This window comes from Pyrus communis, chromosome 7 (assembly GCF_963583255.1).
Source record: "Pyrus communis chromosome 7, drPyrComm1.1, whole genome shotgun sequence".
Classification (NCBI taxonomy): domain Eukaryota; kingdom Viridiplantae; phylum Streptophyta; class Magnoliopsida; order Rosales; family Rosaceae; genus Pyrus; species Pyrus communis.
Window position 1 is genome coordinate 8,293,685 of NC_084809.1, and position 22,405 is coordinate 8,316,089.

General features: G+C 36.4%; 1 protein-coding gene and 1 long non-coding RNA gene across 4 annotated transcripts; both read right to left on the reverse strand.

Moving 5' to 3' along the window:
* Positions 1 to 290: 290 nt before the first annotated feature.
* On the reverse strand, positions 291 to 3,867 carry LOC137740403 (RCC1 domain-containing protein RUG3, mitochondrial-like). Its single transcript, XM_068480281.1, has 7 exons — positions 3,270 to 3,867; positions 2,633 to 2,772; positions 2,202 to 2,396; positions 1,639 to 1,767; positions 1,390 to 1,545; positions 848 to 1,028; positions 291 to 772 (listed from the first exon to the last, which is right to left on the reverse strand). Exons 1-7 carry the CDS (start codon positions 3,836 to 3,838, stop codon positions 754 to 756), a joined length of 1,389 nt encoding a protein of 462 aa, XP_068336382.1. The 5' UTR covers positions 3,839 to 3,867; the 3' UTR covers positions 291 to 753.
* A 5,527-nt stretch (positions 3,868 to 9,394) lies between these two features.
* LOC137741180 (uncharacterized) lies at positions 9,395 to 17,951 on the reverse strand. Of its 3 annotated transcripts, none has more exons than XR_011069222.1 (9): positions 17,865 to 17,951; positions 17,705 to 17,778; positions 16,854 to 16,938; positions 13,776 to 13,880; positions 11,610 to 11,680; positions 11,108 to 11,194; positions 10,874 to 10,977; positions 10,177 to 10,311; positions 9,395 to 9,458 (listed from the first exon to the last, which is right to left on the reverse strand). It is a non-coding gene; the product is annotated as an uncharacterized lncRNA (long non-coding RNA). The 3 variants fall into 3 exon arrangements; XR_011069223.1 differs by having other exon boundaries at positions 11,584 to 11,680; XR_011069224.1 differs by lacking the exons at positions 9,395 to 9,458; positions 10,177 to 10,311 and adding an exon at positions 10,406 to 10,614.
* Positions 17,952 to 22,405: the final 4,454 nt, after the last annotated feature.

Consider the following 22,405-nt stretch of genomic DNA (forward strand, 5'->3'; position numbering starts at 1 on the left):
GAACAAAACGATTAACGATAGACAAACTCAAGGATTACTTCTATCAATTTCAAGTTTTAGGAACCAAAGTAAGACGTTATGCTAGTCTCAGAAACTATTTTGGCTAAATTACCTTCACATAATCATGACCTACTTACATGGAGAGATATATACAGCGGTGATAAAGACAGAATCTCTCCTCAAGAAAACATTGAAGAAGTAAATACAATAAGCAAGAGAAACTCGAAAGCTATTGGTGACGAAATCATGGGGAAAAAATGCACTTTCAAATTGCATTGGAAACGAAATCATGAAAATAATTGCCGGACAATCACAGCCGAAGAAAATTTGTAGTAAAATTTGGGCCAGTCTAGCAACTGGTACAACAAAGAACCACCATACGTTACAAGAATGTATAAGATATCTACCACCTCTGCCAGTAATTTAAAGAGACTGAGAAGCTCTTATGTGTTTTCAATAACTGAGTTCTGTCAATGTCGGTATATCCTTGCAACAGGCTCTGATCTGTTGCATTTGGAAGCAGGTTTCCTTGAGTAATTTTAAGCAAGTTGAGTTGGAACACACGGTCGATGTAGCACTCTTACGCCAGAGCAAGGAAGGGCAGCAACTTATTGCACTCAAGCGTTCACATTTTATTTCGTGTATCGTATTTCTTGTATATCTTGACTAGACGTCATCTTTCTCGCATGCGATGATCTTTATAATCTCAAATCAGTTTACTTCAGAACCATAGATTTTCATTTTTCTCCTAGCTCAGTTGGACAATTCATCCCTGTTGCGAATCTAAATAGGTTAGAGAGAAGGAAAACATTAGTAACCATCACCGTGAAATTTTTGACAAACCGACCTTGAAACCAAGCACATGGCATGGGAAGCACCAACTGCAACAGACAGCACATTGTGGGCTCCCAGTCCATCATCCTCCATTAAAAACTTGACTTCAACAGGAGATGGTTGGATCTCCGGCAGCCCAGGTACTCCTAGCTGAGAGTCTTTGGTGTATCCCCACATAAACAACTTTCCTTTATCTGTTACGAAACAAAAGATGGGCACTCAGCAGGAATGTACAAAAGTTTCACGCTTACTGGTTTGAACCAAAAGCCAAAACATCTGCCTATCCATGTTCTGATTTATGCAACTAAAATTTGTAAGGCTCTCTCAGACCATCTTTAAGTCTTGAATTGTTTCCTAAATACAAATATCTATGGATGACTAAACCTTCAACAAAAAACCAACCTGTTTTGCTACAATAGCACATTTATGACTCATGATCAATGCTCTGGTAGAATGTAAAATTAGAGGATGCAAGGAATTTACACATTTGAGCGCCAGAATAAAGTATTTCTAAGACCTAATTGATTACAGTACCAATAAGGCACGAATCATTACCTGTTATAGCTGCTGAAGATGAACCCCCGCAAGCAATATAGATAACACGCTCATCAGTTAAAGCCTCAACAACTGTAGGTGTTTTCTGACTCTGTAAAGAAGAGTTGCCCAACTGACCATGACCACCATGGCCCCAAGAAAGTACTTTACCTTCATCTGAAAATTAAACACCAAGAAAGAAGGACCATTAATAAGACTTAACCTTTCCAGAACTAAAGACAATAATAGTTGCTGCTGCAGTCAATTTACCGGTTAACGCAAGAGAATGATATCCACCACTTTCTATCTGAATAATACGAATGCCTGCAAGACTAGGAACTGGTTTTGGTGTCCAACCACCAACCTTATCGCCCCTTCCAAGCTCATAGTTAGAGTTTGCTGAGGAAATAACAAGAAAACGCAATAAATTCATTAAAGTGGAGCATTTAAAGTCAGTCATAAGTCTCAAAGATGGCAATAATATCAAGAGCCAATTAGCTAATCCCCTTAATTTAACAGTAACAGCAACGCTTCCCTCACAGATGTTCCAATGGCCTCAGGATTGCTAAAATAAACTAAATCTAGCCTTTTATTATCTCCTTATGGCTATCTCCATTTGTCAAATTTACAGGTTGAAATGAATTTCCATTAACTCATTCACTAATGAATCAAATATTTTGGAGAACCTATGAAAACAATAACACCATTTCCTACAATAATTATACAAAACTTACTCAGCATTAGCAGTATGTGGTTAAGTTACAGTAAATAAATTTAATTCACTTATATAAGAAAGAAGTAAACACTTTCCGCATAAGAGGCTGCAACCTTACCTCCCCAATTCCAAAGTTCCCCATCTTCTGTCAGTGCCATTGTGAAAAAACCTCCACAAGAAACAGCAGTCACAGGCATATGTAATGCTTTTACTTTGGAGGGTATGCTGAGTCCACCACCCTCATTTGGGCCTCGATTAGGACCAAGTCCCAATCTACCATCCCCTTCATCTCGACCCCAAGTATAAAGTTCTCCTACAAGCTACATCCAATTAGTAATAGCCTATTATATGTAACGACAAATCAAACATATAAACATAATCTTCATCTGGAATACGAATGCAGAAAGCCAGAGAGGAGTGAGAATCTGAAATTCATGCCATCTGCAACATACTAGTTTAAATTCTTTCTATCCTAGCGATTGGAGTCCATTAATTTGTTGCATCCACGCAGTACCACATTTACTCCAGTAAAAAATAACTGCAACAAACCTGATTCCGTGATGGCACCAGTATGCGTCCCACTAGTCGAAATATGACGTATTTTCCCACTCCACGATCCTTCTACCAACCTAGGGAACAACTCTCTAGTATAAACAGAATGCCCCAGTGCACCAAAACCACCATAACCCCTGCAAGCTTCATGTTTAATGACAACCATGAGTCGATAGAGCAATATGGTCAATGAACACAAAGATTTGTAGCACACACGAAATCAATATAATTCTTTCAAACTTATTGAATGTGTTAGAATTTGATAAAATCCATGCGGGTTGGAGAAGTAAATAGTAAATTGGTCTTTCAACTTATAACAAGCAAATGTTTTGGGCAATTTTACTCTTAAAAAAGAACTTTTAACTGCATATAGTTGAGAGTAGAAACGATTACTCTTGCGAAGAAACGAACTTTACGAGTTATGGGCTGACTCTGCTCATTGCCACAATATGTTCTATACAGGTAAACCGTGAATTCGATACAATACTTCCTCTTTCAATAAGATCAAAGCAGTAAATATTTGTGCAAATTGAAAACAACAAAGAAAACCGAATTGATTGCAACCAACGAAATGCAGGGCAACACATCCTGTGATAAACTGCTAGAAATGTGTAATCTTTACTATTGTACTGACCAAGTATAGACCTCCCCGGTGGCGGTGAGCGCCACTGAATGCAACCCGCCAAGCGCCACGAAGCGAACCGAATCCAAATTGGGGTTCAAAGTCGGGAGAAACAGAGAATTCTCATGCCCAAAACCAAGTCGACCACCGTCGCCTTTACCCCAAATCCAAAGCTTACCATCCACCAACAGCGATGAGTGGAACAACCCACAAGAAATACCCACCTCCACAACACCGCTGTCGGCACTGTTCTTTTGATTCGAGCAATTGGGTGCTTGAATTCGGCCCTGGGTTGGTGAAAGAGTGAAGGATGAGGTGGGAACGACGAGGTTGGCGACTGGAGTTGGGTAGAGCCGGATTTCTTCGATGCCGCCGCCGAGCTGACCGGAGGCGCCTCTGCCCCATGAGAGGAGTTGGAGGGTTGTGGTGGGGATGGCGTCGTTTTGGGTGGTGGTGGGGGCGGCGGTGGGTTCGTAAAGGGTGGGGATTTTGGAGATGGTGCTGGTGGAGAAGGGCGAGGAGGAGAGGCGGCGATTGAGGTATGCGAAAGAGCGGTGGCGGAGAGACAGATGGACGCTCATGTTTACCGCTTTGTTCTCCTAATTGAAAATGGAGGGTTTTAGAAAAGGGTTTAACAGCCATGGATTTGACACAAATTCTTTTTATTATTTGAGTTATTTTTCAAAAGAGCAAATTTGAATTTGGGTGCAGAATCCTAGCAAAAACGGCTATGACTACGTTTGTACTAACATTTAACAAAAATGTATTGTACTTCTTTTATTGATATTGGAAGATATCCGAAATTCAAATCTCTTATCCATTAATAAAAAAAAATTAAATTAAAACGACAACGATCTCAAGTATCGTTTGATTAGTGTGATCATTTGGTTAATAAGTTAATTGACATCCACAAGTTAAACCTCATGCCAAGTTTAATTAGGAGTCTTTTAGACCTACGAGTCTCCCACTTGTTAGAATTGCTTAATTAGCCAAGGAGGAGTGTTTCTTGAATTGTTGTAGTACTAAAGTTCCACCCTTTTCAACTCTTGTGCATTTTCAGCAATGTGGGAGCTGTGTAGACAGCTCTTTGTACACAATTCTATGCCGAAACGAAATCGAGAAATAGAAATGAAGCTATTTAACATGTTCTCTTGTATTATATCCGCACATTTTTGGTATCATATCGGTCTTCTTTTCAAAATTTGACGAATGATACATGTATGTATTCCCTTGTACAAGGTAGACAGTTGTAACTTGATAAATAATTTACATGAGAAGGAACAATTTCATGTATTGTGCAAATGGAAGAGCGACTGAGAGACACAGCGATCGAAGGAAATGGTAGGCGGGAGAGAGTAATCGAGAATTCGAAACCACACATCCTCTGCATATTTTCTAACATATGCTTTGCAGGGTTCAGTGTTGTCTCCAAGGTCTCTCTAGACAAAAGGCATGAGCTGTTATGTGCTTTTGGTTTATGCACATGTTTTCGGAACTCTGGCAACTGCTCTTCTTGCCCTAATTTTCGAGAGGTCAATATAGTTTTCATTCTTCTTGTATTTTCGTTTATGTTGTATCCGATGTGAATTTCTCCTCTCTTTAATTGTAACCTATCTCATGGCAGACAAAACGAGAGCAAAATCAGTGTTCCAGTCTTGCGAAATGTCTTCTTCTTGGGCTTCCTTGGGTGAGAAGCTTGCTGAACTCTGAACAAGTAATCTAATTCTGATTAATCCTCTAAATTTTCGTGTGTATCTTAGAGGAGTGTTGGGAAGAACATTGAATTACATGGGACTCGAGTACACTTCAGCGGCTTTTGTAACTGCCATGAGCAACCTTATTCCATGTATTACCTTTATCATAGCAGTTTTGTTCAGGTAATGCAATCCATTTGATCACACGTAGAAGTCATGATTTTTGCACTAGGATTTTAAGGATTTACATCATGATGTACTCAGGATGGAGAAATTCGATATTGGCACGCAAGCAAAGACTGGGGGAACTCTTGTTGGGTTTGCTGGCGCAACGCTGATGACCCTATACAACGGCATTGCTGTGATTTCAATGCACACTGAAGGCTCCCATTGAACCGCAGCTACCTCAAAACCATCCATAGACAGAGACTGGATAAAGGGCTCTCTTGTCCTTGTTTCATATTTTGCATTATCTGCATTCTACATCTTACAGGTGCTCGAAAAACCTAAATCTTATACAAGTTTTGTCACAATTCTCATAGCCACGTAATATTATTGATGCAGACAGTAACAATTGAAATGTATCCAGCATGAATCACGCTTACCTTACTCACTTGCTTATCAGGGACTTTACTCGCGGGGATCATGGCAGCGATTCTCGATCACAAAGCATCCTCTTGGAAGTTGTCATGGAACATTACACTTCTTGGAAGTTGTCATCCAAACTCCGAAGACTGATCTTTTAACTGTCTAATGTTTTTACTGCTCCGCTCATGGAAAATCTGAGGAGGTGAAACCTTTTTTGCAGGGAGTTGTGATTTTGGGACTTGTGATTTATCTGCAGACTTTGGTAGCAAAAACAAGAGGTCCAGTTTTCATGACAGCATTTAGACCCCTGGCTACGATTGTTGCGGCTATTATGGGATTGTTTATTTAGGAGAAGCTATATACATGGGAAGGTATTTCTAAACTGAGTCGAGTCATGATCAATTTACTGGATCCCAAATCTCTACATGTAGAATCAGTACATTTATCCGCCTTTTACTTCGTGTAGTGCATTGTATTGATCAACATTTACAGGCCCGGGCCGTTTGATAACCATTTCATTATTTTAATTTTTTTGAAAACTGAAAATAAAAAATGAAACGGTTATCAAACTGCCCCTGGAATCTTTTGGTGGCTGATTTTATATGAATTCATTTAACACACCTTAACATTTTTGGACATTTTCAGTGTTTTAGGAGCCTTCTTTATCGTTCTTGGTTTGTCTGCAACTCTTTGGGGGAAAGAAAAGGGAGAAACAGAAAGTGAATAATTCATTGGAAGATGCTGTGTCCCAACATGAAGCTAGTGATTACAACAGCACATGATTTTTACTATTCAAGTTGTGGTCTAGATGATTGTACATTTGAAATCTTTGGTCAAATGTTGCACAAATGCAAGTTTTTTTTTTCTTCAGAAACAAAATTCGTTCATTCAAACGGAAAAACCTCTAGTATAATCAGTTTCAATACAATCAAATATCAGAGTATTAGTAGCTACCTTGGAGATGGACCTATCCCAAATGTGCATGTTTTGATTGGGAACGCCCACATTCGCAATCTCCCTGAAGACATGCATCCATTTGATGCAGAGGAAAGAGGAAGCCAATCATCAAATATCGTCAATGATTGGTTTAAGTCTCTAGGGGATGCTACATAATTAAATCCTAAACGGCATCAATAACAAGTTTGGTGATTTTGACTCGGGAAGCTTTGTATGACTGACAATTTGATTCATTCAGTAGAAGTTGCTATCGTGAATTTTCGTTGAATTGTTTTTGTATCGAAAAAAAGAGACTGACCTGCCTTCTCCCCCCTCCTTTTCGTTGAACAGTAACATTGACTGTGTGATATAACTCACAGATGAAATGAACAGAGATTCTGCTTAACGGTTGTCCTTCACTTATCAAGTTGATGAAGAAATTACCAATACAAACTTTATGGCTATTCTGATGTACTGTGGTTTGAATTAATTGTTCGGACTTTATGGCTATCCTGAAAACTGATGTACCGTGGTCTCTAGTCATATTTCAAAATTATCAGAACCCAGTTTGTACATTTAGAGGCAAATGCCAGTTGCACCTAGAATAAGTTGTAGCTTTCATGTTGTCCAGATCTGATTGTTGAAACCAATGGCTATATAAGCCCTTCGTTTTATTGGTTTTGCCTCTGAATTACATGTTTTCATGCTGTCATATTCAATTTGCCGACTCTGACTTCTCGGATTGGTGATTGGTCAATTTGTTTCCCCTCTTATGCAAATTAGGTGAAGTCATCCAGCGCTCGTGAATATGTACCTGTGCAATATCCAGAAGTTGCTCTTTCCATTGAGGTTTACCAAAATGTGCAAAAAAGGTTTAAGGTATAGCATCTTCTAAAGCGTTATCTTGCTGATGTCAAATAGAATAGGTCTTGGTTTTGGTGTTTTACAGTTGTATAGTTCCTACTAGTCAAGGTTTAATGCGAGCACTTTTATTTGGCTTCTGATTTGTAGGGTTGAAATATCTGATATCTCTCTATGATTGAGATGTGTGCAAGTGCAGTTCTTCATTTTTATAAGGCACACACTACATAGGATACAAACATTGACCAGAAACTCCAAAGACAGATTTCCATGCTCAAACCTAGCTGGCTTATACAAAGATGTAAGAAACTCATGGTACGTGTAACTGTGTGATGGGAAGGTCTCAGAATTAAGCCGAACAACTGGATCTGCTGCTTTTATTTTGGAATTGGTTTGAGTTCGCTAGGTTCTTAGACATAGGCTTTTAGGTCCCTTGTGGCTGAATCACCTTCAATAAATTGGGAGTCCACTGAGAGTGGAACAAGACCAAAATTGTCGTGCATTAGACTTGTCATTCTTATTTTTCTTCATCTGAGTTATGTAAATATATCCATCTGGTTCCTTTTAGTACTGTTGAGGGAAATGGTAGACCGGAAAAAAAGAAGTTAGCTTTCCGTCCTTTGTATTCTCTTTATGCAGTACTCTTTTTGCTTAATCTCATGATTCTTGCCTCAAATTCCTGATTTATTGACATAGAAAGATCGTTTGCAGAACCAAGAGTTATTGGTCCTTGGACAACAAACCTTGACTGAACTGAGGGATAAGAGCGACTGCTTGACAGACCATGTGATGCAAAAAGCTAGTCAGCATGATCCTTCAGCATACTTCCTTGTAGAAGTAAGAAATCTGTTCATCAATTCTTTGTTCCATGATGAAGATAGTATTATGACTAAAATCTAGTATGTTGCTATCCTATATAGGATACACTAGAAATTTGTACCCGCGCGATGCTGCGGGATTTAAAATCATATGAAATATTTTATAGGTTCAATTTTCACAATGTTTGAGTGAAAAACAGAGAATTATGAATGGCAAATGAGTAATAAGTCATTGAACCCAATCAGCGAACTTTATTTAAATAGAACCAAATGAGTAATAGGTCATTAAACCCTCACTTCACCATTCTAATTTTTTACATATCTGTCGGTGTATATATGAGGGTAGTCATTCAACCCTCACTTTTTTCTTTTTTTAGAGTTCTGCATACTAATTGGAGGAAACCAAGGAATTCGAAGCTTTTCCATACCTCGGCTTATATTTTGAGGGAATTTAATGTGTTCTTGGAAATTGGTAAAAGTGAATGTGGAGGAATAGGGGAAGAGTCCATTGTCTGTCAAGCTCTTCCCTTTGAATTGCTGTAAAAGAAACTCTGACATCCACCATTCCACCATTCCTCTTATTCAAATTGAAAAAATTTAAATTAAAAACTTTAAGAATAAACTTGACAGAAAATGACTATATAGTTCAATAAATTTGGAATCTTTGTTATTTTCCTGAAGAATAAAAGGTAGAAACTTTACCTGAGGAAATGAAAGCCAAGCTGTGATGAGAGCAAGGCAGATGGTGCTGGAAATGTTATGGAGGGACAGAATCAGAACTGATAGGATTGAATAAATCAGTCGGAAAACTCAAGATGTGATCAACCTGTTTGTTGCCAACCTGCATCCACAGAAAAACCATACAAAAAAATCGCTAATTAGATTCGATAGCATACCACAATGTCATGGTACAAAGTTATCTGTAATACGAAATTAGTCACCTGAAATCTGCCGGACAACTCATCAGGAAACCCAACTTTTTCTGGGTTTAAATTTTCTCCCAATCCGAAACGGATTCATCTAAAACACAAAGTCGAACGGGCTAATCCCTTCACTGGACTGTGATTTAACAGAGGTTCATAATCTCTCCAACAGTGCGTCAGCAGTGCTACTTGTTTCCTAGGTTCTGAATTGGGAAATCCCCAAATGGGCACATCCAAATTTTATCATTAAAACCAAAATTATAGTAAGAAAATAATAATTATGACAGCTTGTACAAACATGAGTTTTTGAAATTTACCTGCCTTAACTTGTGCACACTTTACATGCAGAGACCCTTATGTTTTTTTTGGTGGTTTAAAAGCCTGCAAATCACGGGAGGTTGTCCATTCTGTTACAAAGATGTAGAACCAAAATATATATTTTATTAATTTTCGAGAGCATAAATGAACATATTAAATTGTATGTAAAGAATGTATAGCAAAATATCAATATAGCAAAAGAAATCTCGACACAACTCTACCACAATAATAAGAAATTTAAATAGAAAAAATCTACCAACTATCATACGGATGATTTTTAAAATCAATAAAAGACTACCCTATTATGGAGAGCTTATACCCTTCATTTGTTTATTGTTGTTGATGAGTTGCAAAACACAACCAAACAAAAGAAAGGTCATGTCTGATAAGAAGGTTTCATTTATAATTATTTCTATTTCTACATAAATACTAATAAATTAAGCTCCCAATGATCTACATAAACATTTGCAGGACGCTCTTTTCCATCAACGGAAATGACTGAAATAGCTTTGCCCCATGTCTTAATGACATCAGTTATGTGTGGAACCACCTAAATCGACTCAAATCATAGAAGAAAGGCAGTCATCAATGTTCAAGCAAGTGAAGCAAAAAAGAAAAGGTAGGACATATGAACATTGTGATTTTGTACCATGACCTGGACAGTCTTGCCAACATAAGGGCACATGACAAAAATGAATGAACTCAATTGCAATACGCTAAATGTTTAAGGTATTGGATAACCAAATTATCTGAAGTTCAAGATATTGGATTAGCTACATACATATTTGGAGACAAAACCAATAGATCTAGGCCTGTATAACTTGCAGTGAATAATGTTATCAATTGTTCCAGCAGTGTCACCAATCTTAAAAGCTCCAGCTTGAATTCCTCCAACAGTAGCAGGGCCAATGACAACCTGCAAAAGATACGATAATTAAAGTTAGTATAGCTAGTTCATTTTCATAGGTTAGTGAAATTAAGATGACTTTGCATCAATGGTGTATCCTTGTTGTTTGCCCGTGCATATGCGATCAATTGCTTAGTGTCTGACTTAGGTACACCTTCAGTAATATTTGCCACAACTCTAATGGTTGGTTGCATAAAAGCAGCCATGGAAGAAGTGGGAGCATTGCAGATATATCAACATACATTCATCGTTAGGTACAACTATAGAAGTTTCGCACTCCAGAAGACTACTCATAGAATAATCATTGACTTTCTGTATGAAGCAAAGTTGATTAAGACATCAGCAGTAGGATGTGCAGCGCATGATGCTTCAATAGTTATCAACCCAAAGGTCAGACAATTTTGAAACAACAGATCAAGAATGGTAATCTGACTATGAACATGATTTGAATACATTGGATATGGAAAATTAAGATCAACCAAGCATACATGCATATACATAACTATACAAAAGGTAGTTTGTAGCCACAAAAGTCAAAATTTAGGAAGAGGATGAGAGAATGGCGACTTACTTTGAGTGCACTGATATGGCAATTTCGTCTTAACGGAAAAATAGCTTCTGAAATCCCTCATAACCGGGGTTAATGATTCCAGCAAACTGATGGTGTCTCCCTCCCTATTACAAACCTCGGTTATTACATTTACATCATTTTCAAAAACTAAAAACTATAAGCAAGATCAAGTTTGAAGTCAAAATTAGGAAATGATACACACTGCAAAGGAAGTCAAAATTGAGTTAGAAGCACCTGATATATCTTGCCAGCGATAATGTTGTTATCCCTAGTAAGAGTTACATCTAGGAAGCGTTCATTGTTGCTAGGGTCCAAATCAACCTACAATTACGATTAGAGTTTAAACAAACTCAGCATTGCTTAAACTTTAAAGATAAGACTAACACTCAACATGATACCAAGATAGAATGCAAAAATAAATTAAAGATATGATTAAAATTATTTGTTCTAATCGAACATATTTTCTAGTTTTCTTATCCAATTATGCAATTGCAGTTCCTAAAACAAATAATAATTAAAAAATAATTTGCAGAAAGAAAATAGAAAATTCAAACTCGATAACAATCTACCTTAAGAAACCCCATGACCGAGTAACAACAACAACAACATTGAGACATAATTTGGTGAATATATATGGCAGATAAATTTAACAACTCTAGTATTGTTAACAAAGCTTCAACCAATACAACGGAAATCAAATCAATATATACCTGCATATCCTGAGTCTGAATTGTACACTCGTGCCCTGCAATGTCTTGGTGAGTGACTCTTGCTACGAATTGGCACGATGCTGATTGTCTTGTAAATCTGCAAGCAAAATATACATATTGTTAGGAAAAAAGTGTTTATATATCAAAATGTGTAATATGCAAGTTTTTAATTGCAGATGTATGCAAGCTACAACCTGTTGTTAAATTTTGCAGAACATCTTTGTAAACTATATTTTTTGTAAATGCATTTGGCATTTCATTGTTGTTTGTAATTAAAACTTTGAGACCCTCTCTTGATGTGACTCTAGATAATGCAACATATAATTGACCATGAGTGAAGACAGGTTGTGGTAAATAGAGTCCCACTTGTTTCAATGATTGTCCTTGACTTTTGTTAATTGTCATTGCATAACATGGTCTTATTGGAAATTGACGTCTTTTAAATACAAAAGGCCATTTGTTTTCAGTTGCTGTCAAGGTTATTCTAGGAATGAAAACTTTGTAATTAATGTTGCTGCCAGCAAGTATTCTAGCTTCAATAATTCTATCAAATAATTGAGTCACAACCAATCTTGTTCCATTACACAAACCTAAAGATTGGTTTAAATTTCGGAGCAACATAATAGGCATTCCAATCTTTAAAATTAACTTGTGTGAAGGCAAGCCATTGAAATCAAGTGTGTTGAGAAATTCTGTAGGATACATTATACTAAGAGTCTCAAAATTTCCAGAAGATGAGTATAAAGAATCAGAGCTTAAATAAATGTGTTTTTGACCAGGTAACAAATCTATTGCATAATCATTTATCTCCGCTACAATATTATTTTTTGGTGTAACAATAGCCCGCTCTCGTAAATATTCAAAACTGGCAAAATTATTTTCAAAGTCTGGATAAGTTGCTGAAAAGATAGAATGAATAGGATCAGAGTATGAATGAATGAGTAAATCATCTGGAATTTCAATCCAACATGTATCTTTGTCATTTGAATCAAGTGTATCCCCAATTTGGCCATCACCTATCTGTAAAATCCAAGATGCAAAATTAGCAAGTTTTTCCTTTTGATCATTGTTTAATCCCTTTTGTGAAAGCCTCATATTTTCCTTCAACTGAAATACTTTGAAAAAAGGCCATAAATAAGAGTTATTTAAAGAGGCATCTATTATCTCTTCTTTTGTTCCAGCAGGAATAACTGGTAAAATTTGCCTAAAGTCACCGCCTAATAAAAAAGGTTTGCCACCAAATGGAGCACTTCTATTTGAATCATTTGAATGTGATAAAATATCGGAAAGTGACTTGTCTAATGCTTCAAAACAATGTTTATGATTCATAGGAGCTTCATCCCAAATAATAAGATCTGCTTTTTCAATTAATTTAGCAAGATGAGTCCCTTTCTTAATTTGACATGTTGAGCAATCTGTAACTATGAGAGGAATTTTAAATCTGGAGTGAGCAGTTCTACCACTTGGTAAAAGTAATGAAGCTATTCCAGATGAAGCAACTGCTAAAACAATTTTACCCTCAGATCTGATTTTACTTATTATTGTATGCCATAAAAATGTTTTTCCAGTTCCTCCATGGCCATAAACAAAAAAGAGACCCGACTTTTTTTCATTCACAGTACTAATAACACAATCATAGACAAATTTTTGGGTTTCATTAAGCTGTGTTACCAAAACAGAATGTTCTCTACTTAAATCATCACAATTGTAATTTAATTCTTCCCTCAACAATTTGTTTCTAATTTCTTAAATTTTTCTTTCATCAGGCATAGGCAAATTATGATCTTTTAAAGAGCTAGATGATGCATTAAATAGTTGCTCTAATTCAAATAGAAGAGAATTTTTTAATTCGAATTCTGGTAAATTCAGAGTTGGCATTGCAATAGATTTTCGAAGCTCATACAAAATGTCATCACACATATATTGCCAATGACTATTAAAAAGCTGTTGAGGATTTGCTATTTCACAAAATAAAATCATTGTAACAAATAATTGCCTCAACTCGCGAGATGTTGCAATATTAACTGCATTTTCTAAAGCTTCAATCCACTCTTTGTCATCCCCTAGTAAACCCAAACATTTACACGCAACTTGATACGATGGTTGAATAATGCCGTTCACAGTTCTAATGTCATCAAAATTGAGAACACCTTTTTGAATATTGAGAAGCATTCTTAAATAGTATAACTCACCTGATGCAGGATGCACGTAGGCAATTCTGCCTATGGATCCTCCTTTTCTTTTCCTAGGCTTCCAAATCTTATGTCGAGATTCCCATACAAACTTTGATGGCAATTCTGCATAAGTTAATGTTCGTGCTTCAGGAAAAATTTTATTTATTTCAAACCAACTTGTCAACATTGTGTTTTCAGAAGCTTTTTGATTAACAATTGATTCAAGTGATTGATTACTATTGAAAACAATAGTTTGTTCCAAAGGAAGATGTACTGGCAATCGTTCAACAGGAGGTTCTCTCATATGAATTGGATACTCAAACAATCTCCAAACAGCTTCGTATGGAGATATATATCTACAATTTAGATAAGCAAGTATTTCATTGTTTGAATTCTCTTCAAAAACAATTCTTGCTCGATCTGAACCTTTGTTTATGTATTTGAAAAGATATTTTATAAGCATTGATTGACAACATGACTCAACATTTATATGAGCATTGTATCTCAATAATAAATTTGAATTGTAAGGTACAACAAAACTGTTATCAATTTGCATCCCATTTTTAACCACAAATTTTGACGAATCATCACGACGCCTATACACAGGAAAACTATTTGTTTCAAAAATTGTTTCACTTTTGTATTGCTTTGGGAAAAACTTAGAACATTTTCCCTCTCGCATGCATGGAGAATTTTGATTAAGTTGTCCGCAAGGACCATGAATCATGAATTGGTTGACAATTTCATAAAGGAGAAGATCTGAATTTTTATTTGGTATTTCAGCTGAAATGATGGAATCTATGTCATCAGCAGAGTAGCATTTGTAAGGCTTCTTTAACCAAATTAAGATGTGAGCGTGAGGCAACCCTCTTTTCTGAAACTCGATTGTACAAACATCTGTTTGCAATCAAGTTAAGAAATATATAAACCACAGTCAATTTCATTGTAAAGATTAAAAGAAAGAAATTGAGAAAAAAATTTATTTCTGAAACTCACCTGCTTCAACTTCTCCAAAAGGTTCTCCTGATTTTATGTAGCAAATCATATCATCAAGTTTCATCTTAAAAACCCTAGAAATGATATCTGGTCTATCCTCTGACTTGTATCCAAGTTTTATATCAAATTCTCTCACAATTTCAGGCCATTTGATATTGCAAGTGAATGTTATGAACAAATCAGGATTACCAAATTGTCTACAAATAGCCATTGCATCTTGATAGTTGTTAAGCATATATCTAGGGCTTCCTGTGTATGAGCTAGGTAATATTACTTTTTTACCTATGTTATCAGCATCATGATCACCTTTTGATACAGCGTCATAAATACCTTTATACACCTCACTTCGTAAATTTTTTTGATTTTTTCTAATGTAATCCAATCGATCCTCTTCAAGTGTTGCATAAGCATCCACCAAAAATTGTTGAAAAAGTCTTCCTCCTTTTAACAATGTATCTACTTGAGACTCCCTTTCTTGAATTTGATAGGCTATAAATGCTCTCATAGTCACTCTTCCTCTTTTACATGGGCGATTGTTTGAGGGAATATTCAATTTCAAATCAGGTCTGTATCCATCTTCACCATATGGAAAAAGAATGGGATATTGTAAAGACATAAATTTTGGATTTAATTTTGTCACACGTTTTAGTTCACCATCTTTAAACTCTATGACAATATCTCTATTTGAGTCAAATTGACCAATATCACCCACTATTAAACCAGCGATTTCATCACATATAGGCTGTCCATATTGTTTATCATCATTTAATTGCCTACCCAATATAGTTATTTTCAAAGAAGGAAGAGAATTGTTTTCAAATTTATCTCTAATTGTTCGAAACACTTGAACCAATTCATTTGATTCATTGAACATGTTGATCAAACCTTTGACAATATTCTGATCAAGCTTCATATTTGTTTCCTTACAATTAACAGCATTGAGACGATTTCCAATTTCATTAGCAGTGTCATACACATATAGTTGTGCAAACCTTGGACATTCACCATCAGGGGGTAACAAAGAGCCCATTAAATGATGCACTTGACCACTAATTTTAAAAATGTAAGGGCCTGACTGATTGTTAACTGTGTGATCAACTTTAGCTCCCATTGAAGTAAATGCAAACATTGAATTATAAGCTCTAATGTTCTGTCTAAACAATAAGCTTGTTTGGCCTTTAGTTGGGTCAAGCAAATTTTCTAAAAAGTGAGGAGTAGGCATTGGACGTGGAAGCTTGACTTTTCCTTGTTGGCAACAAAGAGAATAAAGGGGCTCATTATTCTTGGACTTCTGCTTTAAAGACTCTTTTATCCAAAAAAGTGCACCACAATGGATGCACTTATAATTTTTATCTCCCAAATCCACATATTTCTGAACATTTCCTGTTGAGAAAACAGGTGAAGGGAGGGAAAAAAAAAGTCAACCTATTAGAAACAAAGTCATAAATACATAACCAACCCAAAGAAATTGTAAGTTAAAAAGTTAGTTTACCTTTTTTATTTTTCTGAAAATTGGCTTGACCTTTACTAATTTGATTCGGATTATCAAATGTATCGACATTGACAATTGTTTGAACTGTGTTTGTACTTGTTGAACACACATTGTCAACATTTTTTTGTCTTTCGTTTTCAAATTCAAAACCTGGTTTATCACAAACTTGTATGCCACTGGAAGAACCAACAATATGGTCTTCTTTTCGTCTTTTTTTCTGAGGTTCAAAGCCTGGTTTATCACAAAGTTGTATACCACTGGAAGAACCAACGATATGGCCTTCTTGTATCATTCTATTCAGTTTGGTATTTCTAGACCTTGTTAACATGGCTTGAAAAAAGTTTGAACTCCAAACAACAGATAATGGGCTGAGAACCCTAGGAAAAAAAGTCAATTATTAAATACTTGACAATATGTAATCTACAATCAACCAAAACAAACACATAGAAGTTACATTTCGAAACTATTATGCAAAAACCAACCCTAATAATGATTCAGAAAACCTTAGTTAACTATCTTTTATGATTGAAACTACACTATAAAATGTTAAATCCTTATGTAGACATGCAATCCAAAACGAAGACAAATTTGAAAATTTTGAGCCTTACCTGACAACGGATTAAACAGAAGGCATAGAAATAAGATAAGCAATTGGATTTGCACTGTAGCAGCTACTGCTTTCTAAATTCAAAGCTGGGAATAAGAAAATAGAATACATTTAAAGTCATGCAATTAAAATTGCAAACAAAGATCTAAATTCTCAAATATGCAATCCAATAAATAAGATCGTCATCACAGATTATTATAATTTAATTACCAAAAGATTATGATAAAGTTTTAAATAAATAAATTGCAACATATTTAGAAAACACTCGAAGAGAAACAATTTTAAACATTAGCTTTTATCAAATCGATCCTTGATTGATATCTTATCATCTAACTGGAAAAAAGGTTTAACAGAACATCAGGCTTACAATAGTGAACTTTCATGCTCCTTTAAAACAATGCAAAAAGATCCCTCCCTATATTTAGAAAATAATTTAGGATTTTTGTGCTTAAATTAATAACAAAATTTATTAATATAGATATTAAGGATTAATTAACTTTGGCTATCAAAAAAAAAAAAAAAACCCCAAAACTAAAATCATATATGGGTTGAGAATCCCTAATTTATTAGGATTAGAGACTCATTAATACAACTATGCCTCAGTAGAAAGTTGGAAAGACAGACAGAGGGTGAACTCTGACTATTGTCAATTCGGCCAACATGCAAGATTTATTAGAATTAGAGATCCATTAATACAACTATGCTTTAGTCTAGTACTTTTTTTAAATTTTTTTTTTTATTTATCATTAATAGAGAAGACTGAAAACTTCAAATTAAAAAATTAGACAAATAAATTTGAAAAGGATGAAGATTTTAGAGAGAAAGTAAGGAGAAAGAGAAATAGAGGGAGACCTTGGGTGAAGAGGTGATTGACGATTTCGTTGGGGGAGTACCTTAATGCAGTTTTTCACAATTTTTTTCAAGTCCTGTATCAACAATTAAAAAACGGATAAACACAACATGACTGAAGGACACAAATCGGAACAAAAAACAACCTAATTTTGAGACAAACCTGAGTGGCAAGCAAAAGCCCCGGTTTTTTTTTTTTTTTTTTTTTTTTTGTAATGGCCAAGCAACTGATATATGGGCGTGTGGGACCTGTGAGAAACGATAAGAGTGCAATTTTAAAACCATTCATATGCAAGCTAATCAATTCAATCATGCTCAAACCAATATAGCCTAATACGAAAGGAAAAGTTGGAATTCAATCATGTTAAATTCATAATTTTTTAACATCCATTTCCATCATAATAACCACCACATCATCATATTATCACAACCATTAAATCAAAAGAGATATTTTAGATTAATTACTCAATTCATCTTAACCACCAAATCCAAAAAAAAATCTGATGTAATGAAGATAAAATAAAACAGGAAAATTAAAATTTCTAAAGCATATATGTCTCATATAGGTCTGTTTGATAAGATTTGAAGTCAATTAGTCAAATGGCAGGCCTAGATTTCCATCAGTTGCTGAGGTAGTGGAAAATAACATGCGAACTAATTCAATGATTTCATGTTCGAGACTTTGTCGGTGCCGAAGCGAAGAACTAATGAGAGAATCAAAGTAGAGAGAGACTATGTGTACCTGAATTGAGTTCAGAGGCAAAATCCTTGAACCAACCTGGGATATCTAAATCTTAATGTTGAAGAACCCTTTGGCTCTGCATAAAAAAAAAAAAAAAAACGTTTTTGTTATTAAATTTTTTTTTTCTCGGAAACCAAACGATGGGTTAGAAAAATCAGAAAAAAAAGGCCAAATTGGGAAGCTTTGCCCGCGTCGATGGTGGTGAACACGAACACAAAAAATTAGTAAAAAAATTTCTAACCCACAAAATCATCAAGTTTTTTCTAAAGTCTAATTATATCAAATCAGAAATTCGAAGCAGATTTGAACATATAATAGGTGTAGAAAGTACCTGTGTTGATGAGGAATAGATGATGATGATGTGGGTTTTTTCAATTGGAAAGATTTGGAGCAAAATTGCTGCTGTAATATGGGAAAGAGAGCTCTAGAAGGTTTTCAATTCGAATAGAAGCCGATCAGAAAAGAGGAAATCACGGAAAAAGCAGAGATGGAAGAGATCACGAAGCAAAGATCGAAGAAGGCGAAGCAGAGATCGAAGAGAGCAGAGATGGTAGAGAGATGGTGAAGCTGAGTGGTTAGGTTTCTCGGCTTTCTGAAGAAATCGAGAGATTTCTATCGCACAGCAGGGACAAAAACGGCATTTTACTGTATGATAAACACAAAAAGCCAAACTTAAAGAACAACTGAAGGGCAAAATGGGAAGAACACTGGCGAATGAACAGTAAAAAGGACACAAAGGGAATTAACTGAAAAGTTAGGCATTTAGTATATATATAATTTTGCAATTATTTGAGGGGTCCCTCTGTGGTTGATTATAGCGAACCTATATTCGATTGGCTTAAAGATTCTAAGGACGATGCACTTGAGAAATGGGAAAGCATTGTAGCTGGAGAATTGAAAAAGAAAAGGCTGTCGTAGGAGATGTAACGGGCTCACAATTGTCTAGTTTCAGAGCTGTTGACATGGACAAGACTAAGTTTTCTGACTTGAAGTTCCGACTTGGTGCTGGATATCTGTATTGTCACCAGGTGCAGATCTCTGTTACCATATATGTTCATGCTTTATAAGGGAAATGTTGTTTTGTGGTGTACCTTCATATTTTGCTCATTGAGAACCTTTATGAAGTTCATATGCATATTTATTATTATTTAAAACTGCTTAGAGTCAATTATCTTTTAGGATCTATTTTCTCACTGTTTGGGCCCAAAATATTATTGTTGGGCCGAGCAGCAGGATGTGCTCGGCCCAAGGTGATAACAAATTATGGGCCAAATAATAAATCCCGGGCCAGTTGGCAGGGTCGGCCAAATACTATCCTAAGTAGTCCGGATAAATAGAAAAGGTCGAAGAAGTCCTTGTGCGACCAGGATTCTCGACCGGCAAGGAATAAAGCCTCGAAAAGAAGGAAAATTCAGAATCCCAGTGAGAGTAGGTTTGTTCGAGTTAGAGTCGAAATGGGACAAGGACTCCCAATCCAGATCAGAATTGGTTTCAAGGAATGGGGCGCTATAAATATAAGAAATCATACAACACAAAAACCCCTTCAAATCAGCATACAATTGCCCTGCGCAAAACTTCTCAAACACCTTGAGATTTTTCCTTTTCTTTTCCTGCCGACACACCTTCAGTTTGGATAAACGGCACTGTGGAAGCACCCGGCGAGCATCTTCAGTTTGGATAAACAGCACTGCTGCCGCATAATCAGCCGACCGAGAAGCACCTTCAGTTTGGATAAACAGCACTGCGTCGAGGTCGACCGGTTATCTATCTGAGTCTCGGCCGAGAAGGGTTTTCGAACCTTTGTTGGCAGAGGTCACCTTAGGAGCCTTCTCGGCATAGTCAGGTGTTACGAATTGCATTACTCGGCGTACTGGACGCCGAGTGGTTTTATGATTGGATACTCGCAAGTAAGTTTCAGGGTTCGGCATTCCGACGACCGAACTACGTTTACCATCAAGACATACATCACGTTTGAGTACTTGTGCCCATATAGTTTGGTCTCGATTCGACGTTCTTATACTCTTACGAATATAATCACAGTGACCGAATCGGGCTCCGACAATTTGTGAACTCCGCAGAATTAGTAGCCTTGTCTTCAGGCTGTAGAACCCAGAGACCGAGAGTGTTCCTTCCTCGGTCGCAATCGCAAGACAGAAGTCAACAATGCGCTCAACGCGACATCAACAAATTTTACTCCTCGGCCAAGCTCGGCCGACGAGTTGGCACGCCCCGCATTCGACCGAATGACGTAGTTAGCTTACTAGTTACTCGGCCTGCGCGCCACGTAGGTTTTGTAATTTTTTGAGTCAACACTCACCCTCGTGGTAAGATACAAAATTCATCAGAACGTTTAACTCCCTGGACGATTTTAGGTTCAACGGTGCAGAGACAAAAAGATAAAATGGACATGCTTATCAGGGATTTTGTCTATATCTTTCAAACCATGATCGTTTTCAACTGTCTTATTCCGGAAATAAAAAAATATTACAAACCATAGATTTTGGTTGGAGAGCGTTTTACTTGTTTATGTTTGGCCTCTGTGCGTGTCGATGGTTGTGCTGTTTCTATGGTGTGGCTGAATAACTTGATTTTTCCGAATGACTTGGAAGAGGGAGACTGCAGACACACGTTTGTAATTCGTGACATGAGATTGATTCATCCCCAAGATATACAATATTGGGCAGCTTATCCAGTACTCTCATTTCAAGTGAAGTCAGTCATACAAAAATGCAACGCTTGTAAAATATTTCGAGCAATGAAGGTGACTGTTGATGGCAAGTGACTCAGGAGAACCCGTATTACTTGTGCGGCGATTGCTATTACCTTCTTCACTATAAAGACGGTCGTCTACTCTGTAGTGACTTTTCTGAGTATGATTATCACCGTGATTATTTGTTTTGTACAATTACTGCTATTGAACTTGATGCAATTTATAGATGTTTGATTCAATTGATTTTGTACTTGCATGCAGTGGCGGATCCAAGATTTGAACCTTGGGGGTCCCAATGTTAAATACAAGTTTTTAGATAGAAATAAAGCTCGAAGAGCGTAAAAAAAAAAAAAAAAATCAGTTTATTCACTTGGTGGGCTTGTTGTGCATATGTCAACAAATATCTACATATGCCGAAGCAATCTAAAGAGTGATGTAGAGAGAACTTGTCGAGTGCTATCAGTGCAACATGTCGAGATATATCCAGTATGCATTACATAAAACATTTAGTAGGCGCAAAAGTGACCCGCACCAAACATTCAGAAGGTCCTCGAAAGACCTTCACATGTATAGTTTCCGGACTCGGGTGGTCCTGGGACCACCTCAGTCCCTATTTTCATCCGCCCCTACTTGTATGAGCACTTGAGAGTGATGAATGCTATGCTACCATAGTCATAGATAGATGTTCGAGGTGATGGATTGGAAACGTAGTGGACAAGGAAGCGAATGAAGCAGCATTGATAAGTTCATATTTATATAAATTTTATATCAAATTCACTTGTCTTTTCTTAGTTAGTTCCTTATATTTTTGAGTTATTTACTTTGTTTTTGTGTTTTGTAGGATTTGTCAAGTAAAGAAAAGAAAAATAACACAAGTGGAATTTTAAGTAACAAATTCGTCAATACTGCCTATGCAGGTCAGCTGACTTTGGAAGCGAGTTGCGGACAGCTCAAAATGAATTAGAGAATGAGCCTTATATGCTTGGAAAGCTACGGATGTCTATTTTCTGGAGCATTTCGCGGATTGTTAATATCATTTTCTAGAAGAAGTTATGGCCGTTTTAACACTGAAAGGTTCCCAACAGGCTGAGCAGTTTGTAACTGATAAGAAAGCATTGAAAGCAATAAATCCAATAAATTTAGCAGCCAAAACTGATGCAATCAAGAACAAACCAGCTGACACCTATTCAAATAATAGAGGAAATGGAATTAAAGATGAGGATTAAGAGGGAGTTATTGACTTAAAGGCTAC

Excerpts from the sequence above, each read along its gene's own strand:
- LOC137740403 (XM_068480281.1), bottom strand. The coding sequence starts at position 3,838 with ATGAGCGTCCATCTGTCTCTCCGCCACCGCTCTTTCGCATACCTCAAT. Across the intron at positions 2,773-3,269 it reads ACCGGGGAGGTCTATACTTG|GGGTTATGGTGGTTTTGGTG; the intron begins GTCAGTACAATA and ends TGAAGCTTGCAG. Across the intron at positions 1,768-2,201 it reads GGAACTTTGGAATTGGGGAG|CAAACTCTAACTATGAGCTT; the intron begins GTAAGGTTGCAG and ends TTATTTCCTCAG.